Source organism: Cariama cristata, unplaced genomic scaffold, assembly GCF_000690535.1.
Source record: "Cariama cristata isolate BGI_N322 unplaced genomic scaffold, ASM69053v1 scaffold44273, whole genome shotgun sequence".
NCBI classification, from domain to species: Eukaryota; Metazoa; Chordata; class Aves; order Cariamiformes; family Cariamidae; genus Cariama; species Cariama cristata.
The window spans coordinates 1-24,860 of NW_009609826.1; the positions used below are offsets into that span (position 1 = coordinate 1).

General features: G+C 38.3%; 1 protein-coding gene across 2 annotated transcripts; it reads left to right on the forward strand.

The window, feature by feature from the left end:
• The first annotated feature begins 6 nt into the window (after positions 1-6).
• On the forward strand, positions 7-15,865 carry YTHDF1 (YTH domain family, member 1). 2 transcript variants are annotated; one of them, XM_009697637.1, is made up of 5 exons: positions 7-14; positions 423-447; positions 2,131-2,210; positions 6,600-8,120; positions 14,378-15,865. In XM_009697637.1, the coding sequence occupies exons 4-5, from the start codon at positions 6,618-6,620 to the stop codon at positions 14,402-14,404; spliced, it is 1,530 nt and encodes a 509-aa protein (XP_009695939.1). In that variant the 5' UTR covers positions 7-14; positions 423-447; positions 2,131-2,210; positions 6,600-6,617; the 3' UTR covers positions 14,405-15,865. The 2 variants fall into 2 exon arrangements, with proteins under 2 accessions (XP_009695939.1, XP_009695938.1); XM_009697636.1 differs by lacking the exon at positions 7-14 and having other exon boundaries at positions 362-447.
• The last annotated feature ends 8,995 nt before the right edge of the window (positions 15,866-24,860 follow it).

Sequence of the window (24,860 nt, forward strand, 5' to 3'; positions counted from 1 at the left end):
GCGTTGACCCTCAGGTAAGTAGCGAAGCGCGAGGCCTGCCTCCTCCCCGCCCGGGGGCGGGGGGGCTTCCCCTTGCAGGTCGGTGCCTGTGTCTGAATCGGGGGAGGCTTTTCTCCTCACCTCCCGGCTTCTTTGGAGCTTAATCTTTCTCGTTAACTTCCCTCATGGGCACAGCACGTCCCCACTGCTTTTCGAGAGCCGTGGCCATTTCTAAAGAAGGCCGGCGCTGAATGATACGTGAAACATACTCCTCAACCCCGGTTTAAACAAACCCTGATATGTTGTTAGCCATTTTTATGAGCCTCAAAGCCGTGTGTTTTGCAGTGACAATATAATCGTATTTCTGAAATTAACTTCTTTATTTCTCCTCTTTTTTTTTTTTTCTCTTTTCCTTTACCCAATCATGTGCTATGGCTGCCCAGAGACCGAAAGGACAGGATACTAAAGGTGAGGATCATGCTGCGATCTGATCGTTTAAATTGTATCTGTAACAGATGAATTACGAAGGTACCTGTAGGTGAGCAGAAGGGTATTGCTCTTAGTCTGTATGGATAACGTCTAGAACAAGGGAAGTTGTGCTTTGTTTCAAAAAGAACGTAAGTTGTTAGTCATACAAACTTGCTTGTATCCCACTTAATGCTACTGAATTTACAGTGGGAAGGACTATGTGTTATTACTAAACATAATAATGCTCTTCATTTCCTTAAAGTAAAGCAGATTTCTATGTAAAGTCACTAGGATATGCCTATTCAGTATATTTATTTTTACGTACTTTTGCATAGTCTGTTGCTGCTATATGAATACGGTTGTGTTACTGCTCTGTTGTCCAGTGGTAGATTTACTAGATGTCATATATAAGCCTACAAACTTAATTATTTAAAGGAATTTTAAACACAAAATAGTTAACTTCTGATGAGATAATAAGCTTTTTATAGCAACTCCTGTGCTTCCTTTGAAATTAAATTTAATAACAAGTCATCTAAGAAAATACCTTGATTGTTACTGTGATTGCTCATAAGTATTGAACTATTTAGGCTTAGAAACGAACAATATTCAACTCATAAATGCTTTTTAGTGGATCTTAACCTGCCTTAAAAATCCAGCTAGTTCTAGTTGCGGAAAGTTTGACACTATTTCCTGTGTTTGTAAATACTCTTTTACCTCTACTCTCCCTGACAAACTTTGCAGAAATATTCTGGTAAACTCCCAAACTTGTTTGCTAAACATCCTATTTGGTGACGTTTTGTTTAGCTATTCTATGAAATAGGTAAATAAACAACTATCATATAATGTGTTTGACCTTGTTTTCTTAAATTTAAAGCAAAAAAAGGAAATCATTTGAAGTGACCTAATTTTTGTTTTATATATCTTTCAGTAATGGGTTTTTGAATGCTTTTCATGCATTGATTTATGCTTAAGCAGACCTTTGATTATGACAGCTGTCTCTATTTTACATGTGAGAATCATATAACGTGTTTGACCTTGTTTTCTTTAATTTAAAGCAAAAAAAAGGAAATCATTTGAAGTGACCTAATTTTTGTTTTATATATCTTTCAGTAATGGGTTTTTGAATGCTTTTCATGCATTGATTTATGCTTAAGCAGACCTTTGATTATGACAGCTGTCTCTATTTTACATGTGAGAAAACTGAGGCTTAAATTTTCCTGAAAATGTCAGGTTATCAAGGCACTTAGCAGTCATTATTTCATAATTAAATGTAACCTCACCTCATCTTATTTTAGCCAACTTAACTTAAACAAGCAGTGAATAACACGTGCTGGGAGAACTGTGAATTAGTTTCTGAGAATTCTAATTATGGACCAGAACAATAGATGTTGTTTCCCAATATTTTTCACAAAATTCTTGTCAGTAATTATTATTTTCTTGTTCAGAGGTAATTCACATGAGTTGTTCCATCTTGACTGTATTATTTTTTTTAATTTACTGAAACTTAGTTTTGTAAGCAATAATACATAGAGAAACTTTGGAGCGAGAATGTCATCCCTTGGTCTTTTTATGAGTCTTCATGCTGTGAATAGAAATATGGCTTTTCATAAAATAGCGTAGGGTGGAACTCTACTGAAATGCTAATAAGCAATGTTATAATATGTTGTAATCTTTTTCTTCTAGTACAAAATGGTTCGTTACATCAGAAGGATACAGTTCATGACAGCGATTTTGAACCTTACCTTTCTGGGCAGTCAAATCAGGTTAGTGTATTTTTAACTTAGATTTTTTTTCTTAGCCATGCTGTTGGCACTCAATTCGTAGGATTGTGTTGAGGGAGCAAATTCCTTAAATAGAAATGGAAAAAGAAATGACTAGCATATTGTGTTACTTGGTAATACAACTAGCATTTGTGCTCACAAAGCTAATATTACTCTGCATATCCAGATGACCACAAGTGAAAATGAAGTTAATGCTCCAACTAGTGTCTGCTGATCGCTCCTCAAATTGCAGGTTATTGAGACAGTTGGACAGTGACAGACTATTTGATCTTATGGTTCTTTGATAAATGAGTTGCATGAGGGAGTCTGAAGGTTCTGCTTTTGAGCTCTCCTGATTTGTATAATCCTAGAAATTCACTTAGTTGAAATTTGGTTTCGATACTTTCTAGATGGCTTGTAGAGCTGTCCCACTTGCTTTTTACACTTCAGCAAATATTGTTGTTCTTTCATGTCCTCTGAAATATCTTAAGAATTAAGTGTGTTAAGAGTAAGGCACTGTAATGTAAACTCTTAATATAATCCTCTTCATGATAATGTATGTTAAATCAACATCCACGACTTGAATACCATTATAATAGAAAACACCGTTTAATGGTAGTTATTTTTTACGTAACATTCAAATCTTTAAAGCAAACAAAATGTATATAAACTGGAGATGCAAAAAATTCTTTCACAAATATATGATTTCACAGAGACCCCTACTGAGGTACGTTATTTCTTGACAGAAAGGCTAAGTGTTATGTTTTAAAAGGGAAATTTATATTTCAGCCTGAAGCTGATAGATGCCACTGTTAATGTTGGTGACATCACTGAACTACTTGCAAAAGAAAATTATTCTACATGCTAAAAAAACCCCATATAATATGCTGTTCTGTTTTATTTGTGGAAAGTGTGATTTAATCTTAAACACTAGAGCAAACAGTATCAGTTCATGTACTGTGTATTAGTTATCTTCAAGGTATATTAAACATTTTTGTTAGGGCAGTCAGATGGAACTGTGTTACAAGTTTGGTTTCGATCATGGCTTTCGCGAAGGGTGCAAACTTTACCACAATATAGATATACTTGAGCTTGTTTCCATTCTGGAAGCAATCGAGACATACCACTGTGGAAGTCAGGACAAGTGATATATGACAACATCAACGGTCATCTGTGCTCTGCACTGTCTGGGTTCCGGCTCGCAAGCTAAGCTTCGTGGTCCTCTGCAGCATAGATGTGTTCTCCAGACTTAGACAAACTTAAAATGATTTAATGGGAAGCATTCACTCTTATCTTGAATTAATGTGCTGTAGCAGGGATGAAAAGGAGGAAATTTGTGGGGAAAAAAGGGAATAAAATGTTCTTTCTTAATGCAAAACTAGTTTTGAAATAAATTGAGGTTTTCACCTTTCTCCAAGTTTTTTCAATTCTAATTCATCACATTTGTGTGTAACTTTTAATTTCTAAAACACAAGATGTGTTTTTTCTAATGTAAAATATACTAAACATTAAACTTCATATAGAAAAAATGTAGAATCACCTATTTTGGTTTAATTCTAGGAAATTTGTCTTAGCTGTCAACCAGCCTAGTTATTAGGTTTAAGTGGCAAAATTGCTATGACTTTTAGAGTTTCCATATTTCTAATGAAGTTTTCTTACATGAAAGCATAGCTCTGTTGACCAGTTTGTTTATGCTGCAGTAAGAAATTGGCATACTGCAAGAAACAATTGTATAGGTCGTCTTACAATTTTAAGTGGAAAGTGACAGTAGCATTAATTAGGACTGTGAGATTTTGTACTGAAGACAACCGAGTTTCTGAACAAAGCCTTATTATCTAGTTATTCAGTCAGATTTATTCAGCCCTTTAAAATTACTGTGAAATAGAAGTGGCTTACAAAACAAGATTTGAAACCAACTAGATATTTTAAAATACTTTAAGAAATTAAAACTCTAGCTGATACAACAATATATTTGACATCAAAGGTCAAATGTAGGTTGGTAACATTGTGTTAACTTCATATTTTAAAAATACAAATTAGTCTTTAAAATTAATATGGAGTATGTTATGTAATCAAATAAAGTATAAATGTCTTCCATCTTTCTGTTGAAAACTGCTCCAAAGTAGTGGTGCCGCCTTTACTTTCCATAAAGGTTCTAGAATACGGATCAAATTTGAGATGTAATAGCTTTTTGTTAGAAAGCACACTAAAAGTACTTTTCAAGGGAACTGAGTGAAGTAGAGTATTCATATACAGAGTTCTACTCAAAGCAGGAAGGGCATCCCCTATGTCACCCAGGAGATTATTCGTAAGTAACAGGAAATTACTAGCATGCAGCATACTTTGGAAGAAAGGAGGATTCCCTTCCTAATTAGCAGAATCATTGGGGTTTGGGTTTTTTTTTAATTAAAAAAAAAAGACAAAAAAACCCCAACAAAACGCAAGCAGAAGGGTGCAGAAAGGTCAAGGATAAGTTTGAATTTTAGGCCAAAACACCTGCGTTCTCTAGACGACTTCTTTTTGGTCTTAATAAATTCCTAAATCTGTAGGGTATATGAACGTAAGTATCTCCAAAGAACTATTTATGGCTCCTCCCTTTCACCTGCATTTGTTTTTACATTTTTCTTAATATTAACACTTTGAGATTGCTATGTGTTACGTCTCAAAGTAAAGTGTTTTGGAAAAATGATGGTTTTGTATGCTAAATATTGATTATTTTAGCTTGGGAGTCTCAAAAAATGTAATGCATTTTAGAGGATCTTCTCATAGGAAAGTGGATTGTGTATTTCTTGATAATGATAGAATTTGCAGGTAAATAAAGGTATCATGATCAGTGGCAGACGTTTCTTTTGAATCAAGAACACTGGATTTAGGCTGTTTAAATCTCAGAAGTGGTTGCAATACTGTATGTAAGTCTTGGAGGCATTTTATAGTACCGTTCTGTATATGGAAAGTAAGGATATTGAATTACTCTGGCTTTGGGGTGTCATGGAAGGGAATCACTGAAGAATAAGCAATACAAATGACTCTGTGTATCAGTTGGGTATTATACTTACCTTCAGCAAGGAGGTTTTTTACTTTATTGTTATGAATGAGCTGAGAAATTATCTGTTTTTTAGAAAAATGACTGAAGTTCCAGTGCAGTTTTGTTGATTTTGCAGATTTATTTTTTTAAGTTTGAAATCTTGCAATTTGAAAGAAATCTTAGTTCTTCCTCTTAAAATAATCTTTCTCCATGAGTAAGGAAAGGCTAGCTACTGTATGACTCATTAATAGGAGATGTTGACCTTCCCTCCCCCTCGCTACTAATTACAGTTAGAGTGTCAGTTTGGAAGGACTCCAACATATATGCTTCCAGTTTATTTAAAGAGGAGTAAAATCTATTTTAGAATATTCTGTATTTGTTCTTTTGCATTGTTGAATATGAGAAACATACAGAATTCTTCAAAATCAGGTATCAGTGGAAGATTTAGAGTGGAAGGAAAAGCTTGTCTGCTTGGTCTGAGAAGCAGTTGAAAGGGAGAAAAGGCTAGAATTTCCAAGGGGGTCTGCTGGTTTATAATTGGTCAGTCTCTTACGTAGAGTGGAAAAGATGGCTCGTTTGGAAGGACAGTCAGAAACAGTCTTGTACGTTTGTAACTTTACTACTGAGGGAGAAAGAGACTTTTGCAAAAGGCTGAATAGGGTCTTTTTCAAATGATTTGGATGGCATATATCACATGCCATACTTGCATATATTTGTCTCTAGTATAGCAGTCACCTTAATTTCAGTTGCTAGCTGTTAGGTGTACTTACAGCAAACTTGGCATGCTGCTTAGAGTGTGATCTCACTGTGGTCCTGTCTATGTCAGAAATAGCCTTTGCATGTTTTACCACTTCAGGTGCTTTTTGCTTACCGGGAACTGTTGGCCTCTCTAAGCAATTCCATAATGAGGACTGTAATCGTATTTTCTGTTATGTGCTTTCATATTAAAGTAGTTTCATCTAAAACTTCTCTCATGTAGCAAACCAGAAATACTAAATAACCTTAGTTCTGTGAGACACAAAATACATTGTTATAGAAGTTCCTTAAGATACTTTGGGGTATTGGTAGAATAAATAATTGTAGAAGAAGCCACTGAATACCCTTAGTAATGTAAATAAGCTTACATTGTTTCAAAATCTCAAGTATTAACCTTACTGTGAGCCGCTAGTCCTGGGATCTTTTATAAATACCCAGATACCACATTTTAGCCCTGAATCTTTCTTGGAGTGTGAACTAAGATCTGTAATTAGAAATTAAATTACCTTGTCTCTGTTGTTCTTTTCTGTTTGGCGATGAACAGTGTTGTGGCTATTTATAAATGAAGGGTTTTTTTTAATATCTGAAGTTACCTTTTTTCTCTTTAACAGAACAGTAGCTATCCATCAATGACTGATCCTTATCTGTCCAGTTATTATCCACCATCTATTGGGTTCCCCTATTCTCTCAGTGAAGCACCATGGTCTACAGGAGGAGATCCTCCTATCCCGTATCTCACCACCTATGGACAGCTCAGTAACGGAGATCATCATTTTATGCACGATGCTGTTTTTGGACAGCCTGGGGGTCTGGGAAATAATATCTATCAACACCGGTTTAACTTTTTCCCTGAAAATCCTGCCTTCTCAGCTTGGGGAACAAGCGGATCCCAAGGACAGCAGACTCAAAGCTCAGCATATGGGAGCAGTTACAGCTACCCACCTAGTTCACTGGGCGGTACCATTGTGGATGGACAAACAGGATTTCATAATGATACTTTAAATAAAGCTCCTGGAATGAACAGTATTGAACAGGGAATGGTTGGACTTAAGATTGGTGGAGATGTTACAACTTCTGCAGTGAAAACAGTAGGTTCTGTTGTCAACAGTGCCGGGATGACAGGTGCCCTCTCTGGTAACGGTGGATCTAATGTAAACTTGCCAGTATCTAAACCAACCTCTTGGGCTGCTATTGCTAGCAAGCCTGCGAAACCACAGCCTAAAATGAAAACAAAAACTGGACCTGTAATCGGAGGAGCATTGCCTCCTCCACCTATAAAGCATAATATGGACATAGGTACTTGGGACAATAAGGGTCCTGTGGCAAAAGTTCCCATCCCCCAACAGATACCTTCTCCTCAGTCTGTTCCACAGCAACAAATTGTTCAGCCTGTTCCAACTCAGCCTCCTCCGTTGACTCAACCGCCGTATCAGACCCCTCAGCAGCCACCCCAAAATCGCTGGGTAGCTCCTCGCAACAGAAACACAACTTTTGGCCAAAGTGGAGGAACTGGCAATGACAGCAACTCAGCTGGCAGTACCCAGCCTAACCCTGTTCCAAGTGGTGAGTCCCATCCCGTTCTTGAAAAACTGAAAGCTGCTCACAGCTATAACCCTAAAGATTTTGAATGGAACCTTAAAAATGGACGTGTGTTCATAATAAAGAGCTATTCTGAGGATGATATTCATCGTTCCATTAAGTATTCTATTTGGTGTAGTACGGAACATGGCAACAAACGCCTGGACAGTGCTTTTCGGTCCATGAATAGCAAGGGTCCAGTCTACTTGCTATTCAGTGTCAATGGCAGTGGACACTTCTGTGGAGTAGCAGAGATGAAATCACCTGTGGACTATGGCACCAGCGCAGGTGTCTGGTCTCAGGACAAGTGGAAGGGGAAATTTGATGTCAAGTGGATCTTTGTGAAGGATGTGCCCAACAACCAGCTCCGACACATCAGGCTGGAGAACAATGACAACAAACCTGTTACAAACTCCCGTGATACACAGGAGGTGCCCTTAGAAAAAGCAAAACAAGTGCTTAAAATTATTGCTACTTACAAGCACACGACCTCCATCTTTGATGACTTTTCTCATTATGAAAAGCGCCAAGAAGAGGAGGAGGTGGTGCGGAAGGTAAACTTATTAAAAAATTTATTTTATACACAGATTTGGGGAAAATGAAATGTGAAGGCTGCTATGGTAGAAAAATGTAAGTAGGAATTCGAAATGTTTTTAATACATCTCAACTTGATGGTTTTATGCGTGTTTAACAACACAAAAAACAAACCAATGCTTATTTGTCTGTGACAATTTCATAGCTAATGAGTTTCAAAGAAGAAAGCTAAGCAGTAATGCAGGTAAAGGACATTATGTCCAGTTTTTTGGAGTTTGATTTATTTTTTATCTTAAAATGGTTAATAAACTAGAAAATAGTTTGTTTCAGAATTGAATTCTGCCAGTGATTGCCACTTAACTTTTTTGCCTTAAATATGAAGTGTTTTAATACTGTTTGACTGGAACTGGGCTATCAAAATTGATACCTGTATTGGCATTTGCAATTTGTACATGACCTTTAAGAGCAAGAAGCCTGATCTTGTTTGTTCCATTGGTCTCTCTGGAAAAGAAAGTTGCATAAAATTGCTGGAACAGTGCTAGAAAGATCGCGTTTCTGCTGCTGAAGTCACATGTATTATTATTTGGGTAAATAAAGTTTTTCAGTTCCCAGGTCTAATCTGTCTACTAATTCTTGAAAAGAAGTTTTGAGTGAAGATATAGTAAGAGAAATTTGGGCAGTAACTGCAAAAGTGTAGTAAAAACTTATATATGCTTTCATGGCTCAGAGTCTACCGCAAGAGATTTCCCTTCCTATCTGTCCCATGACCTCGGTTTCAAGAATGCCTTTCTCTTACTTAGGCAGTCTAGAAGTAATGGACTGACAAAATAATAGGCGTTGGGATGTGTAGTTACTAGCTAAGTAACACTTCTAGTTGGTTGATGTTGATAGTGTTTCATGGACTGTTTTTGTATAGCATTTCAGATAAGCATGTATTTGACAGGCTAGTTTAGTGCAGCTCACACTTGCTTCAAAGTGTTTTTGAAGCAAAGACTTAATGCATGTTCCTGGAGCTTAAATTAAAGTTGCCATTGTAGAGGTTTTATTACCATTTAAAAGTGCAGATAAAATTGCTTTAAACTGTCTTTGTAGCATGTACCCTTAAATTATGAGAGAAAAAGATGATCAGTGTCTTAAGAACTTCTTAGCTCAACTTTTCCTAGCCATAAGATACGATGTGCATAGCATACCTCAACACAGCAGGGAAGGAGAGCTTAAAATTTGGAGTTTTTCTTGTCTACTCCCTGTGGGCTTTCGCAAGCTAAAACCTAAAAGCCTTTACTTCAACACTTAATTCCTTCAGTAGACAATTAGCAATTCAATATTTAATGCAACCTGTATCTTGAAGAGGTGTTCCCTTATATAAGAGAGAATCTTGGATAAGTCAAAAGGCCTGGATTCCTTTGTCCAGTGTTTGCAGTGTATGGGGGAAGTAATTATTTAGGTTTTTTAATGCTGAGTCTCCCTGTGATTTGCTGCCAGATCTGGAGGGGAGAATAATGTGCATGTTTAAGGAGTGAGAGTACTGGGAAAGAGGTAGGAGGTCTAGTCTTCAACAATTAACTGACTGTCCTGAGGAGGATCCTGACAGCTGCGTTCTGAACACTGAACTCCCTTTACTTTGTAGTAGCTCAGGGGGCTGATATTCAACTATTGGGCTGATCCTGCTTTGAGTTACTGTAGTATACACAGCTATTTCCCACTTTCAGTTCAAGTGCTGATACAATAGTCTTACCCAGGTCACTGGTTTGTAACTTGATCAGTTTTTCAAAATAATGTGTTTTTTCTGCCTCATTTAAAACTGAGGCTCTAGTTTGTACGATGCATTCAGAAAATAAACAATGAACTCTAATTTGACACTTCTTAGATTTCTCCAAATAGCTTAGAAAATAGAACAATATACAGACAATCGAAGTACACAGAGGAAGGTCATAGTGCTAGAGAGGTAAAGTAGATCAGCAGTGAGAGAATGGAAAGAAGATACTCCTTTTCGGGTTGCGTTCTATAAAACTATTGTCTGGAAAGTTAATATTTTTCCCTTCATTGACTAAATGAATTTTAGAAGTCCAGCTGATTACTAGAAGAGTGTTGTTTTTTTTAAGAACACTTAAACTTCTTATTGTTGAGAAGTTTGTGCTATTGAAGCCTTCCTGTTATGCAGTTAACCTTCCTATGACAATAATTTTTGAAGATTCTTATTGCCAGTTACGGTATCTTGTGACCTAATTGACATTTTCAAATGGTTGTTTGTGTATGTGCCATCTTAATTGGTTTTCAAGTTGCTGTGTTTTTTATTCATTATTCTCTGTTTAGCTGTAAAATTAATTGTTGGAATTTTGTGCTTCCATTTCACCACTGTTGTGATTGCAAAGGGCCAGAATTCTTAAACATCTACACATGGAGGGCTCGAATGCTTTAACTTCACTTATACACAAATATTTAGTAGGGAAGAATAACTTCATGTAGTATGTACAATGCAAGCCACTAGCATTTCAGTTCTTTTCTTTAGATGGTTACAGTTTGTTGCTAACTAGGTGTTAACTAATGTGTGCAGAGTAAGCTCCAGTGTGTGCTCTCCGAGTTTAACTGGTCTGGGAACCTCTGTGTTAACACTAAATCATCAAATGAGGATTTGACAGAGGTAGTGCTGGATGAAATTCATTAAAGTGCCAAAGATTGATCGGTGTTACTAGCATTACTTGAGGACTGTATCATCATCTAAAATTGAGGGAAGATTTGTTCATGCTGGGATGCAAGTCCAGCTTTGATTTGCCTTAGTAATAAACTACTGAAGCCCAGTCTGGTGACCCAGAACCTGGGAAAGGAGTAATAGAATACTGGTGCCTGGAATGAAATAGCAAAAAAGGGAGTGGTGTGAAATCTCTCCTGGCCCTCCTAGCATTCTCCAGTCAATTTCCAAGGCCACTACAGTGTCTACAAAGAGAGCAACTTCTGTGATCAAAACTCATGCTCTTAAAACTTTTAAAAGTTGCAGCATGTGCGAGAGAGCTTCTTTAAAAAGAAAATACAGTATAATGTGGCGTTAATAATTAACATTCCCTAGAAACATGCTTGCATAACCTTAACAAAATTGCCTTCCAAAGTTAAAGTGCTTGTAAAGAAAATAAACTTGTTGCAGATTTTGATATTTTTATTTGCATCTCATGGGGTAGGACAGATGGGTTGATGTACTGTCCGCAGCTCGTGTGCGTAGCTCTGTATTTAACTAGATGATCATAGTACTGGACTGGACTGCTGTGCTGTCACCTCTGATCTCCGTCAAGGCACTCGGCTAGTCCAAGGTCTACACCTTGGTGTTGTGTTGGAAGAGCTGCATAGTCTTATCTCAGAAAGCTCTTGAATCACCAAGCTTGCCACTTCTCCTTTTGGGTGATTAAATATTGTAAAGTGTTAGTTCATGCATGTTGGCACTTAGAAGTACTCGTTTTCTTCAATAATTGTGTATTTCCTTTCAGTATGCTTTCTGTGAACACGTGCATTGATGCAGAACTTTTAAGGATGGAATATTGCCCTTCCTCCAAACCCATAGTTAAAAAACATTTATATTTTAAGATTAATACTAATTATGTTTCCTGATACAAAGAAAACATTTATATTTTTGTGTCAGAAGATGAATACTTTCATCCTGCTGACCTTAACAAATAAAGTTTATTAGGAAGGTTGACAGTGCTTTAGACTGAGCTGAAGGGAACAGAAGTTTGGCAGGAATGAGTGGCTCCAAAATGGAAGCTTCTTCAGATTTTGTGAAAACCCATTTTTCCTGTGTTTGAAGACTATACATATTAATGTCATGAAGGAGAAATATGCAACAGGAGCTCCCGTGTGAGATATCAGAGAATTTCTCTGGAGAAGAGAAACTGTGAAGGCCCCGGATGGATCTTCAGAACCAAAGTGAACAAAGCTTTGTTAGTTGCTTACAAAACTGCTTGTTCTTGCTTGCAGTAATGCTAAATAGCAGTAAGGAAGAGAATTTGAGAGTTAGAGCTTCTAAAAAGCAGCCATGCTCAACAGCACGAAGAATTGTTGCATCAGGTTCCTCCCTGCCAGTTTATATGGTTTCAGACACTTTTTAAAAGGAAGACTCAGATTAGCCCCCAAGAGAAAGCAAGCAGCAAGGTAGGAGGAACTGCTTAATAACTTGCTCAATAAATGGAACTTTTTTACTGAATTATAAAGCCTGAGCTGAGTCTCTGAATGCCATGAGCATACTTTCTAGGTACCAAGTAGCAGTCTCAGGTGCTAGCCTCTCTTCTATTTATGTGAGACTAGTCCATGAGAATGGAAAACTTTGATTTTTAAAGAAAGTGGAATTATGAGACTCAGTTTGGATGACTACACAGAAAACTGAAAATAAGTTTTGTAAGATGGCAATGGGAAAGAATGAGCTGATGAGCATGGCAGGGCAGTGAAGCAGAGTAGAGGGGATTTGCCACCTTAGAAATTGAAATAGGATGGAACAGTTACTTTTTCGGAAGCCTGAAAATGGGGTTGATAAAATTCAGGTTTTGATTCTTTCTGACTGCTTTTTGTTTAAAATGACAGACAGCTATAATTTCTTTTCATTAAGAACATACGTCAGCTGATATGTTCTTATACTTTGCCACTAAAATTACTTTCATTGACAGTTCATCATAAGGCAGCAGTTAAAAGATAGGAGAAATATAGATGTTTAAAGCAAGTTATACCACTTTACATGGTCTGCTTTGTTGATTTGGTAAAACAATTTTGCTATCTTTTATTTGTCTTAAATCATAGATTAAGACTTTATACTGGACTTTGACTTTTGTTATGAAAATTGAAATATTAGTAGTATTCTGCCTGGAGGTAGAAATCACTGTCTTCCATTTTTAAAAAACTTCTGATTTTATGCTGTGACCAGCTGAAGTAGCAAATACAGTCTGTTACATTTATAATGTTTGGTATATTTGCAAATAAGCTTTACATTGCAACAGAAACAATTCTGAGATTAATTTTATGTAGAAACATTCCACAAAACAAGTAAAATTTGAAGATGATAGTTCAGGAGTTGGCTGGTTTTTATGCTTAGGCTATTGCAAAATTTTCTTGCTTGAGATAGGATTTGGTGCCATATTGATGCATTCAAGTACAGTACACAAAGTAGAGTCTTCGCATGCTAGTTTTGCGCTATACAGTCCATTTTAAACACCATTGGGATGAAATGGAAAACAGTAAGGCTGAACCCTTTCTATTTAGTCTGTGTGATGTCTTAGCTGGAAGAATGCACTGGCCTAAAGATTCAGCGGCGTATTTGATTCAGCTTGTCTTTCTGCGTTCTGCATGTTCTGCAACTTATGGGGGAGGCTCTTGAAACAATTATTGTGCAAGTTCCCCCCCTTTTTTGTTACTGCATTTCTCAGCTTGTCTGTGTAAGCCCTGTGCAGAGGCTCTACTCAAAATCAGAGGAGACACATGACTGTTTGCTGCTTGGAGAGCACAAGTTAGTTAGATGAAGACTTAGAGCAGCAGAGGGATGCCTGCAGGTATCCCTTCGATTGCCTTTATCTGTTTTCAGTATTTGTGGTTAGAGAAGCTTTTGAGAGAGCCTTCAAAGAGCCTACTGGCTTTTGTACTAGAACGCTTTTAGAAATTCTTGGGTTGTTCAGTCTAGGCATGCTGCTTTTTATCAGACCATGTAAAAGCATATAACTTTTCTTCCACCTGATGATTTCCCCCACCACCACCCCTTGACTTGTCAGTTATTTCACAGTGCTTCCCAGAATAGTTGAACAGATAGGAAGAATTAGGAACAGAATTTCTAGAGAGCTCAAATCCCTACTTTTATCAAATGTGACTAAACTCTGAAGTCATTTGAGTGCTTCAAAATTATACTGGTTCTGTGGAGTTCACTAATCTGCCATGTCCTTTCTGCTTGTGTATTGGTTGTGCTGCTCCTGCAGTAGCTAAGATAATACAGAAAGTAGAAGATTGGTCCTGTTTCTGCTTAGGAATGTTCATATTCCATACCTTTCTTACTGTGACCTTCATCTACTGTCAGTTTGAAGTGACTATGCCCATATTCATTCAGCTGTTCCGCTTGAAGCTGCACTTAATATTAAGTTATCAAGTCCTTGGGCTTGTTGGGTATATACAATATATTTATAAAATGTAGCAGCAATGTTTTAACAAAGTGTGTCGTTATTTGGGATCACATTATTGCAGTTATACCACTGAAAACTTTTTTGCTTGTTCATTTGACTGAAATAATTCTTAACTTTTAACTTTTTTCTCTTTGCAGGAACGTCAGAATCGAAACAAACAATAAGAATAAACATATACAGTTTGCTATATATACTAGAACTGATATTAAATTCGACTATGAGAAACAAAATTTAAGTATACTGGTGCTGTATCCTGGCATCAGGACAAACGAAAGCTTTCAGCTCCAATATATCTTCTCGTGCAGGGGAAATTAAGTTGTCGCATCTTTAAGTACATTGTAGTTTATTTTTGCCCAAGTGGATCTGCATTAATTTGTATCTTTTTTCTATGTAAAATTCTGTAGAAATCATTAATAAAGGTGTGTCTGGTTTTATTTTTTTAAGTTGGTAAACAGTTATATTAACCTAACGTGGACCTACACATGAACATACTAAAACGTCAGTGCTTCCCAAAGACTTCATTTTGGCACAAATTATGTTCCTAGCCAGATACAGAGATTATGGAGAACACATGACAAATCTTCCTTTATTCTCCTCCCAAACCCTTTTTTTTCATGGTGGAAGTAAGAAACCATGCGTTGATTTTTGTCATTTAAAAAAATTTTACGATACTGCACTTCAGAATTCTGAAATGAAAAACCTAAATTTCTGATCACTTTGTGCAGCTGCTATGCCTCTTTATTTATCTGTACAATTACACTTTTAAAATTGCTAAGGCGCCATGTTGGTTTCTTCTGTCTAGTAGAAAATCAAATTGTCAGTGAAACTGTTCTCTGGAAAATATTTCCCTATCACATTCTGTTAACCAGTGCTTCAGTGTGCATTTGTTATACCATATCCTGCCGAGAGTGAGTGAGATGCTTTCTCTCAGCCATAATTCTGCTTTACGGTTTTTGTAGCTTAATTAAATAATAATGTGATGCTATCAACATTGCAGGGGTTTTGGACAATGTGTTTAAACCTGTTTCAGCTTTCAGGTGTTATTAGTTAATTGCAGATCATTTTTAATCCTTCCCTTCATTACTCCCTCCTACCCTCCCCAAATCCTAATGCCATTTAAAGTTTTTATACCAATAATGCTGAGCTTTAACGTAGGAACTAATAGTATGGATAATATGATGGATTATGCCTCAGATGTTTAAAATTGACAGTGTGTATGTCTAACTTTTTTTCTGTTGGATGAGTAAAAAAAACCTGTTTTAAGAAACTGAATTTGCTGTCATGTTTTTGTGGAGTGAGGGGACCGTCGGAGAACCTGTCACCAACTGGAGTTCCAATTAAGCATGGAAATGGTGCTCATGTCCGCTGCTCTAGCACACTGAATCTGCACGTGTTTATTGTAGAGGATCTTTTACTATATTAGAAAGCAAGTATCTTCTGAATACTATTTACTCCAAAAGGACCTCCAATTTAAATAAAATTTAATCTGTATCATTTAGACTTGTATTTAGAACGTATAACTCTGTCTCTGGACTGTTACTGCCTGTAAGGGGTAATGGACAGCATCAGATTAACTTTTTCCTCTAGGAGAATACAAGCCTTAATAAACAATACATATTTAGCAAGTTCGATGTCATTTTCTTTTTTTTCCTCTACTTTCAGTTGTCTTCCTATGTTATAATTCACCCTTTATGCCGACTTGTGAATTAAGTCTAATATGAGAAGTGGTTTGGTTGAATAACTTAGATGTTTGCTCTCAGCACGCTTGATGATTGCAGAAGGGCTTCGCAGGACTCTGCAGAGGACATTTAAGCTGCTTTGAATGTTACTGTTCCTCAAAGGAAATACGTGCCTGCACCGTGGCTGTCACTTGTACTCTCCTTTCTCCTTGTTTGGTAGAGAAGCTGAAGAACGAACTGGAAGTTGTCCTGTAGGCTTCAGGAGGCTGTAGTGCAGACATGGGTCACAGGAATGAGAAAAGAACTTTCCTAATAGAAGTAAAGCTCTGAATGATTTCTTTTACAGCAGTTGGCTGAATTTCCCAACTCTTAACTGTAGTAATTTGACTTCATACCTTTTTTTTTTAACTGAGTATTTTAAGCAGTCCTGCATTTCATAAACATATTACCATCTAATAGAAGCACCTGCTGTCAGTTTCGGCTGTTATGTCGGGACACTTGCAACTGGTGATGCCAGAGCCAGAAAGAATTCAGCTCCATCTGGACCCTGAAGAGTAAAGTTAGTTACACAACTTGTATTTCTTTCTTTAGATCTGAAAACAAACAAAAAAAAGTATCAGGTAAATATTTTTGAGGAAAAAAAACCAACAAACAAAGCCCAACAAATTGAGAGCCTTTAGCTGAAACCAGTTTGGCTGTGTTGTCAAGAAAAATTATGTTTCAACCTGCTATCTGACTTTGTGGATAGCAGAAAAAATTCGTAACAGCTTCAGCACACAGAGATTTTGTACCAATGTTGCAGTGCTGTGGCTGAGGTGTACAGTACTAGCTGAGTTAAGCGGGGAGAAAATTTAACAGTGGGTAAAATAATCACTTTCATTATGTCCTTGTTCAGTGTTAAGATTGGCTGCTGGTTGTTCTAATTTTCAATGAACTGTCATTTCAATTTAAAGAGACGCCTCACTTTTTTGTTTCACAGTCTTCAAGTTACACTGCGAGGGGGAAGAAGCATTCTTCCAGTGTCTGTTGTAGAATAACTTTGTGTCATAGGTCTCACTTACTCTTTATTTAATCCAAGTAATAGTTCCAAAAGAACTTGCCTATGTGCTTTTGGAATTTGTGCTTAAGTTCACTTCTTAAATGAGTTGCTTTTGTTTGATGTTTTTAGAATTAGTGTGTGTTTGACAGTATCCCTGCTGCCTTCTGCTTTTAAGCCAAATGTAGCTGGTAGCACCACATAACTGATTACTGAGCTAAGTGAAATTATTTCTCTGGTTCAGTTACTGGTGGGTGATGGCAGCACATTGTTCTGCTCTGAAGCTGTGAACATGACGTTGTGAGGGGGAAAAAAAAAAACGTACTCGTTTGCCGGTAGTCACACCAAAAGTAGTAGTACTGAATACTTAATCTTTATGGAGATTACGTTTGTTGGTGTGAAGGATGGTTTTAAGCTTGTAGAGGAAGTGATCAAGTTAAATCTACACTGAGGTGCAAGGACAGAAGCAGTCAGACAAAGATAAACTTGTGTTCAAGATTACTGCTCTGCCATAACACAACATGTGCATAAATTAAGGTCAGACTTTGATTTTTATCTTACTCATTCTTGGGAGATGGAAGTAGGGGATGTAAAATTTAAAATCCTAATTTTTTTCTTTCCTTTCACCCTTTAAAGGACTGTTGATTTAAAAGATGCAAGTGTTTCTTCACAAAACACTTGATTTTTTTTTTTGGAGAACTTAGTCAAAGATGTGAGATCTCAGTGAAAAAAAGAGTAGTGTTTATTTCTTAGCATTAGACTGACCACAGCACACTAGAGAGCATAGACAAGTTGTGACAGAACGTGTCTTTGCTTTTCCTTTTCAATAATGAGTGATTTTATTTGGCCAGGGAAGGTGGAAATTCCAGTAAATGTAGGCATTAAAAAATTTGTAGGCAAAGATACTACAAAAAAAACTATCAAAAGAAAAATAACTGTTGTAATGCTACTACCCTTTTCTTGTACACCTGTTGAGAAAAGTAGTTGAGAGGAGGAAGGAAAGTTTAGTTAAAATAGCAGATAAATACAAAAATGAAACACAAATAATATCTAATGGGGGAAAAGTGTGTTTTGATCTAATGGTCCTTTTCCTGGTCTCTCGATTACTTTGAATTCTTTATGTTGAACAGTCTGCTTCACTTGGAAAAAGCTCTGGCTTTTTCTGACAACAGTGCTCAGCATCTGCTCATTTTAGGAGAAAGCTGTTCGCTATTTAGGGGAAAGTGCAAGTTTTTAATTGGGATTTGTGATACGGCTCAAGAATAGTGCGAGTGTAGCTGTGCCTCATTCTGTGACAGCCGCCTCGGCTGTACCCTGCCTTGTCCACAGTTCTGTTGAGAAAGACCCGCTCTTGTTCAGCCTATTTTTAGAAGTAAGGGAGTTGAGTCAACATGTTGAAATGACTTAATTGGGGTGTGACTTGGCAGAGGGAGAATTTGGATTTCACGAGTAATGTGGTTCAGTCTGATGGACTGTTTCATAGCTGACGTCATTCCCACAGTGCTACTTCCAGTTCACACATATTTGACCTAATGTTAGGGGGAATGGGTTTGTCTTGTGTGAGAATGGTGCTGATTTCACAGCTTTCCTGTCTTCAGAAAACTTAGGTTGAAAAAAATCCTTTGAGAATGACTTGCCTGTTGCTTGTGCAATGATGTGTTACATATGCAATGTGATGACAGTCTTTGATATTTTTCATTTCCTAGCAAGAGTGTAAGCAGGGCAGGGCTTTAGGAATTACAGGAACAGCTTTTGTTCCCTGGTATGATACTGGATTAATTCCCTTATTTTCTGAAGGATCATAATTTCAGGGCACCTTTGTAATCTCTTGGGAAATCCTACACAGAAGAGTGCTCCTCCTGTATCATCTTTTTGCTTCCTGTAACATCTCTGATCTCCCTTTTGTTCGCGTTCCTGAGGTGAGTTACTGACAGCACGAGGAAGACCTGGGAGACGTGCTTTCTTCAAGACAGAGGACTTCATAGAACTGGCATCTACATTGTCTTTTACTGAATCTTCTTTAATTTGGAGAGCGTAGGAGGTTTTATGCCATCTGTCTTTATAATTTATTCAAGAAATTATTTTTACCTGAGATGTTGCCATGACAACAGACAGTTGGTAAAGTCTTCACCAAATGCATTTCTAATGTTGTCCAACTGCTGCTAAATCAGTAGGATCTGGTGTTTTGCTGCGGTTTCAATAATGAAGACAGTGTGAAAGAGGTGTAAATACTTGTTTTGCCAAATCTGCGTTCTCCAGGTATTTTTAGATTATTAATGCAGTGCATTGGGCAGTAATACATATCGCGAGCAACCTTCTTGATTCCCCCCTCATTCTGTGGGGTGAAAATGGGAAGAAAGTAAATTTTATCAGTAAATGATATATCAATCTATATGTATATTATTGGGGAGCTTTTTGCATCATTTATATGTTCCATGTAGCCTCCTCCATTAAAGTATTGCTACACTGTTATGTGCCTATTTACAGCGTTACTGTAAACTGCAGCACAGTTTTGCTTTCTGTGCTCTGCTCTTGTGGATTTACAAAGTGTAGCTTAAGCAAGTTGATTATTGATAACATCGAACTCTAAGAGAGCTCTGCATCTCCCTGAAAGTCAGTGGCCTGCAAACCCTCTTAAGAAGTGAGAAACCGCTGATGTAGAAAGTGTTCTTGCTGCTGTTGGCTCTCCTGTAGCAAGACGTTTTAGTCAGCTGAAAACACTCATCCTTGCAGCTGACTGCACTTTACTGAAACAATATTTAGCAGGCTTCTGATGAAACCTTTCAGGGGGTGGATGTTATTAGGCTAATGAAGAAGCAAAGCAGATCAATGTCTACACCTGGCTGAATGTTCACTTTTTAATTAAAGACTGTGCACATGTGATGTAGTGGACCCAGATTTACCAAGTTTGAAGTTAGGCTTACTGGCAGAGTGGCTTTGTCTTTGCCCCCGTTGGGGTGAAACTGCTGGATAATCAGCACATTCAGGAAAGAGAGTGAATTTTGGAAGATCTGGAGATATATGGAAGCTGCTTGGCTTTCTTACTTCATTGGTGTGTATAGAAATCCTTTTCTCCTATAAATCTATTTAATGTAAACTTGTAAAATATTGACAGAATACAATTATGTGAGTGCGGATAGTCTTATTTTTAGGGGGAGGAACTCTTCATAAGTCTGTAACAAATTAGTGCTTTTGTAACCCGAAAACTGTTGGTAGGGGCTTTTGGCCACCTTTAAATAAGCTGATTATCAGGAGCCTTTGAAAACACTTGCATGGAAGGGCAAGATGTTTTGACATTTTGGCCTGTAATAACCTCATTTCATAAATACGTAGTGGCATTTATCGCTATCTGGCATGAAAAGTTAGAAATGCATTAAGTGCAAATATCTGGTAAACTTTCTAGACCTCTGTTCTGATGTTTTACTCATGCCAAGCCTTTCTAGTACTCCGGAATACACAAAAGCTGTGATCATTCCCATTTCTGCTGCTCAGGTTTGAGATAGGGCAAAGCCTAGAAGACAGGTGCAGGTTAGGACAGATAACAAAACCGTGCCATTGCATAGGTCTTTTGAACTGTTCTGCTTAAAGATTGTACAATTTAGTCCTTAAAGGAGATATTTTGTACTTTCCTGTAGGTATTCCGGGATAGAGCAGAGACCGGGGTAACAGGCTAAAGAGGCCATCGGCAGTGGCTGAGGATGGAGGCTGCTCGCTGTCTCCATTTCTGGGACAGTATTAGATTCTGAGACACCAAAGCAGGTTTTCTGGCTTAAGCCACTGGCAAGTTGTGGGGATTTTTTTTCCTATTTTAACCTTTTTCAGTCCCCATGCAAGTGGCTGCATACCTTTGTTGAGATCTCCCTTTAAATCAAAATCCTGAATTGTAGTCTACTGAAACTGGACTGGAACTGTGTGCAGGAGTTGGGCGGTCATACGCTTCATCACACCAAATCCAGTACTTTTTCGATACACCTTGTTTTATAGGTAGTACCTGCTTAACTAAGCTAGCTTATATCACAGCGTTCAGTCTTTGGAGCCAGGGTGTTGTAGTGATTTATGCTTTTTTCATTAATGCTAGATGAGCCAACAGAAATTTGGATCAAACAGTTAAGGAGGTGTATTGGTGTGTTGCATCACTCCAGTAGTTAGATGTGCGGCATTTTAAAAGTGAAGGTGGGAGAGACTGCTTTGTGTCCTCCAGTTTTATATATTTGACCTCTGTAAAACAGAAATTACAACTAAAACATTGAAACCGTAATAATTCCTTGTTTGCTCTGACAAGGAACAAGAGTTCCTAGTTTTAACCTGTTAGTCTGATAAGGGTGTCTTTCATCGTTCCTTGACTCTACGCTTGGTTCACATAACCTGACAGTTCATTCATTTGTCATCATCAAGGTTAGAAGCATGGTGGGGTTTTTTGGTCCAAAAGCTCTCTTTCTAGAAATGCCACTTCAGAACTGGGGGGGTGGCGGGCAGTAAGTCAGGAGAAGAAAGAAAAAGCAATTTTTATCAGCAGAGAGTAAAGACAACTCCAAAAGATTTCCTGATACTGAGCAAAGAGCAGCACTAATGAGCTCCTATGGGAAATGTAATCTGCCCATAGTGGGTAAAATACTAGATGGGGAAGAAGAGTGATTTTATGAGCCAGGTATCATTTCAGAGTTTTCCTTAACTTACTGACCTTGCTGAGGATGGGAAAACGCTGCATGTTGCTAAATCAGTTATCCAAAGCATGCGATAGTGGAAGATAAATCCTAGAAGGAGAGTATTCATAAAAGACTGGCAGACAGGGTGATCTTGAGACGGGTGTGTGTGTGTGTGTGTGTTTAGTTATTATTATTAATCCATTAGTGTTTATTTTAAATAATAAACACGACCAGGGATGTGAACCTGCAGATCACAAATTGCACAGAGGTTCCTCCTGTTAAATTTCAAAAGCCTGCTGATAAAATGAGAGCGAGTCGTGAAGCATAACTATCCTTGGAAACACACACAAAATTATCATGTGCTCTGGTGAATATGACCTGTGTTATGACTTGAGAGAGCGCGCAGCCCGTTTCTTTCTCAGCATCTCCTCCTGACAGACTGATGCTCTAGAAAGTACATGGCCCGTAGAGGTAATGCAGAGGGTAAATAAAAAGATACAAGGCATTTATGAAGCAGTGCTTTTGTGCTTTTCAGTCATTGAACATAGGCAGTTTTTCGTTCAGAAATACTCTGGGCATTGAGGTCATTAGTAGTCAAAAGCCTGCCGAAAGATTGCTCTGCAAGCGGAGCATACGAGACCCTCCCCATCAGTTCTTCAGTGGAACAGAAAGGCAGGCCAGGGCCAGGGAAGCTCAACCTGAGCAAAGTAGAGGGAAAGGTGGCAAATGTGAAAGTAATTCTGTAATTTTTTGCTCTTATTTATTTTTTAAAATGTGAGGGTGTGGTTATGCTATACAGCAAGATAGGAGGAGAGGAGGGAAAATAGGTGGTGCACAGTATGTATGGTCATCAGCTTCACCAACACACCTGCAGCAAGAAGCCCACATGGGCTTTCCGGAGAGGCTGTTGGCTATTAAAGCATGCCTCAGTTGTTGCTCATATAGCAATAAAGAAGGCTTTTGACTGACTCCCAGGAACCCAGCTGTGCCATTAGTCACCCTGGTAAAGTTTGTCCAGAGGCAGAAAGCATCTCTAGCCTGGTGACTGCAGCAAATGTTCAGTCCGTTTGAAAGATGAGTTACAAGAGCCATCATGTCACGGAGAAGGGGGATCTGTAGGCAGTACCTCTCTGACACCTCTGCCCGCAGGAAATGTACAGGAGCCCCACAGTCCTGGATAGTTAAAATGGATTTTCTTCGTGATCGTCATTTCCAATGCAGTTCGTTTTGCAGCTTTCTCAGACTTCATTCTGCCAGGCACTTTTTGTCCTCAGTAGAAAAAGAATGTTCTGCACGTAATAAGCCATTAGTTTGTCAACGAAATCACACCCTGGAATAAACACTGGGATTTCTCCACTAGATAGTAGCTTTTATGTATATGAGTGTGTATATTACATATAGATATGTATACGCATATACATATTTGTATGCTTCAAAGAGAGGTACAGTAAGAAATAGTGCTGGGTTTTCTTCATACAAATGAAAAGGTGCTAACTATATTGCTGTGTGTCTAAGCTGAAGTGAATTGGCACGGCCCCAGACACTGCTGATTTCCACTAGCTGGCAATCTCATGCTGTTTCCTATAAGAAATGCGTGAAAAGTATTAATGATGATAACAAAGAGAAAAGTGGGATGATTAAAAATGAAACAAAATAGCAGAGGAGGGAGGAGGCCTGGAAGGCGCAGTTTACATCAGAGACTGTTTTCAGAGATACAAAGCAGGGAAACCAACCCCTTTTTCACATTTTTAGAAAACCTTCATCAGACGAGCGGTCTGGTATGATGCCTGCCCAGTTGCTCATGCTGTAAAAGCACATCCCACGGTGGGTGATTACAGCCCACCCGTGAGAAGGGGGTTCTGCAAGGATGGGTTTTCCTTCCCTCAAGAACTTGCAGATAAATAAAAAAGCAAAGGGTTTGCGAAGCTCTGCAATTCTTTTACAATGTAAAAGCACTGATAAGATAAGGATTTTATTCAGTGTTATCTTTTCTCTACTAGTAGAGCTGTAATGTATTGCATCAGCTATCTGTCACTGAGGGCTGCTCCCCTTCCTGTTGCAGTCCTGCCCATACTTTTTTTTTAATTGAACCCTAACTAAAAACCAAAATACGTTATTTCAGTGATTGGATTTAGACCCTAGGGTGCACAGTTAGCACAGCTAGTGGAGGGTAAAGGATCAGAATTAGCAAAGCTGGAGAAAATGTCATAGCAAACTGCGTGCCAAGAATCCTACGCCAGAGATTCTGATGGTCTCACTGGTGCTAATTTGGTGGTTGCTGATATAGTTGGCAGCATTGCCATTTCGGTGGCCATCAGTAGATGAGCCAAAGGGAGCTAGTCAGTGCTTTGACTCTTTCCATAGGTCCAACTGCATATTTAGGATAACTTTGTAGAGATATTTGTGACAGGGCAAGGCCCTTGCATTAATTTAAACTTATAGATATATATGGATCACTCTGAGGTGATTGGTGAAAAAAAAAGAGTTCTGGACACCTGTTGAATCGAGAAGTAAATTCATGCGAAAACAAGCTGGTTTGTGGTAAATTGTACAAGTGTGTCACAGAGTCTTTTGGTGACCTCCCGTGGTGCTGTGCATCCTCCTCTGGCAAACAGACTCATTAACGTGTGGCCTCTGGGGCTGTAGGGTCAGGATGGGTTTCTTTTCCCCTTGTGCTGAATGCACCAGGACTCAAGTGTATTTTACTTCTTGGGGTTTTTTTCAGTTGACCCTGTGCCATACTTGGTCGTAGTAGCTCACCGATTTATGTAGTCGAACCTTGGCCACCGTGGTTAAGCTGTGACTTCCAGAAGGCGGGGAACCCCTCTGACTGGGGTCTTTGAATTGATGTACCTAGGGCTGAGAATCAGTCTGTCTTGTGAGTATAACAACCAAGTAGTGAATTCAAGGAGTACAGCTAAAAACCTCATCTTTACTCCAACATGACTAAGACTGGGGTTTTCTCTTATGTCCCCGCTCTCAGGTTACAAAGGAAGTTAGATGATTTTTAGGCGCCATTGTCATGGAATTTGTTCCCATATGCATCAGTTGCAAAACTCTTAGAAAGATAATAGGTACAAAATGAGGTCTTTCTGTCCTCACCTGCCATTCCCATTTGTCTGCAGATTTGCAGAGTGCATGGAGGGAAGGATATGGGAGTGTAACTCCCAGTTAGCACCCTCTGGCATAGCTCATGCTTGGGCTTCCCGTGATGTGATCACAGACAGGCAACTGTTCCATCCCCATGTAGACAGGGCGT

Coding starts and splice junctions, on each gene's coding strand:
- YTHDF1 (XM_009697636.1), top strand. CDS start 411: ATGGCTGCCCAGAGACCGAAAGGACAGGATACTAAAG. Junction 448..2,130: donor GAAAGGACAGGATACTAAAG/GTGAGGATCATG, acceptor TTTTTCTTCTAG/TACAAAATGGTTCGTTACAT. Junction 8,121..14,377: donor AGGAGGAGGTGGTGCGGAAG/GTAAACTTATTA, acceptor TTCTCTTTGCAG/GAACGTCAGAATCGAAACAA.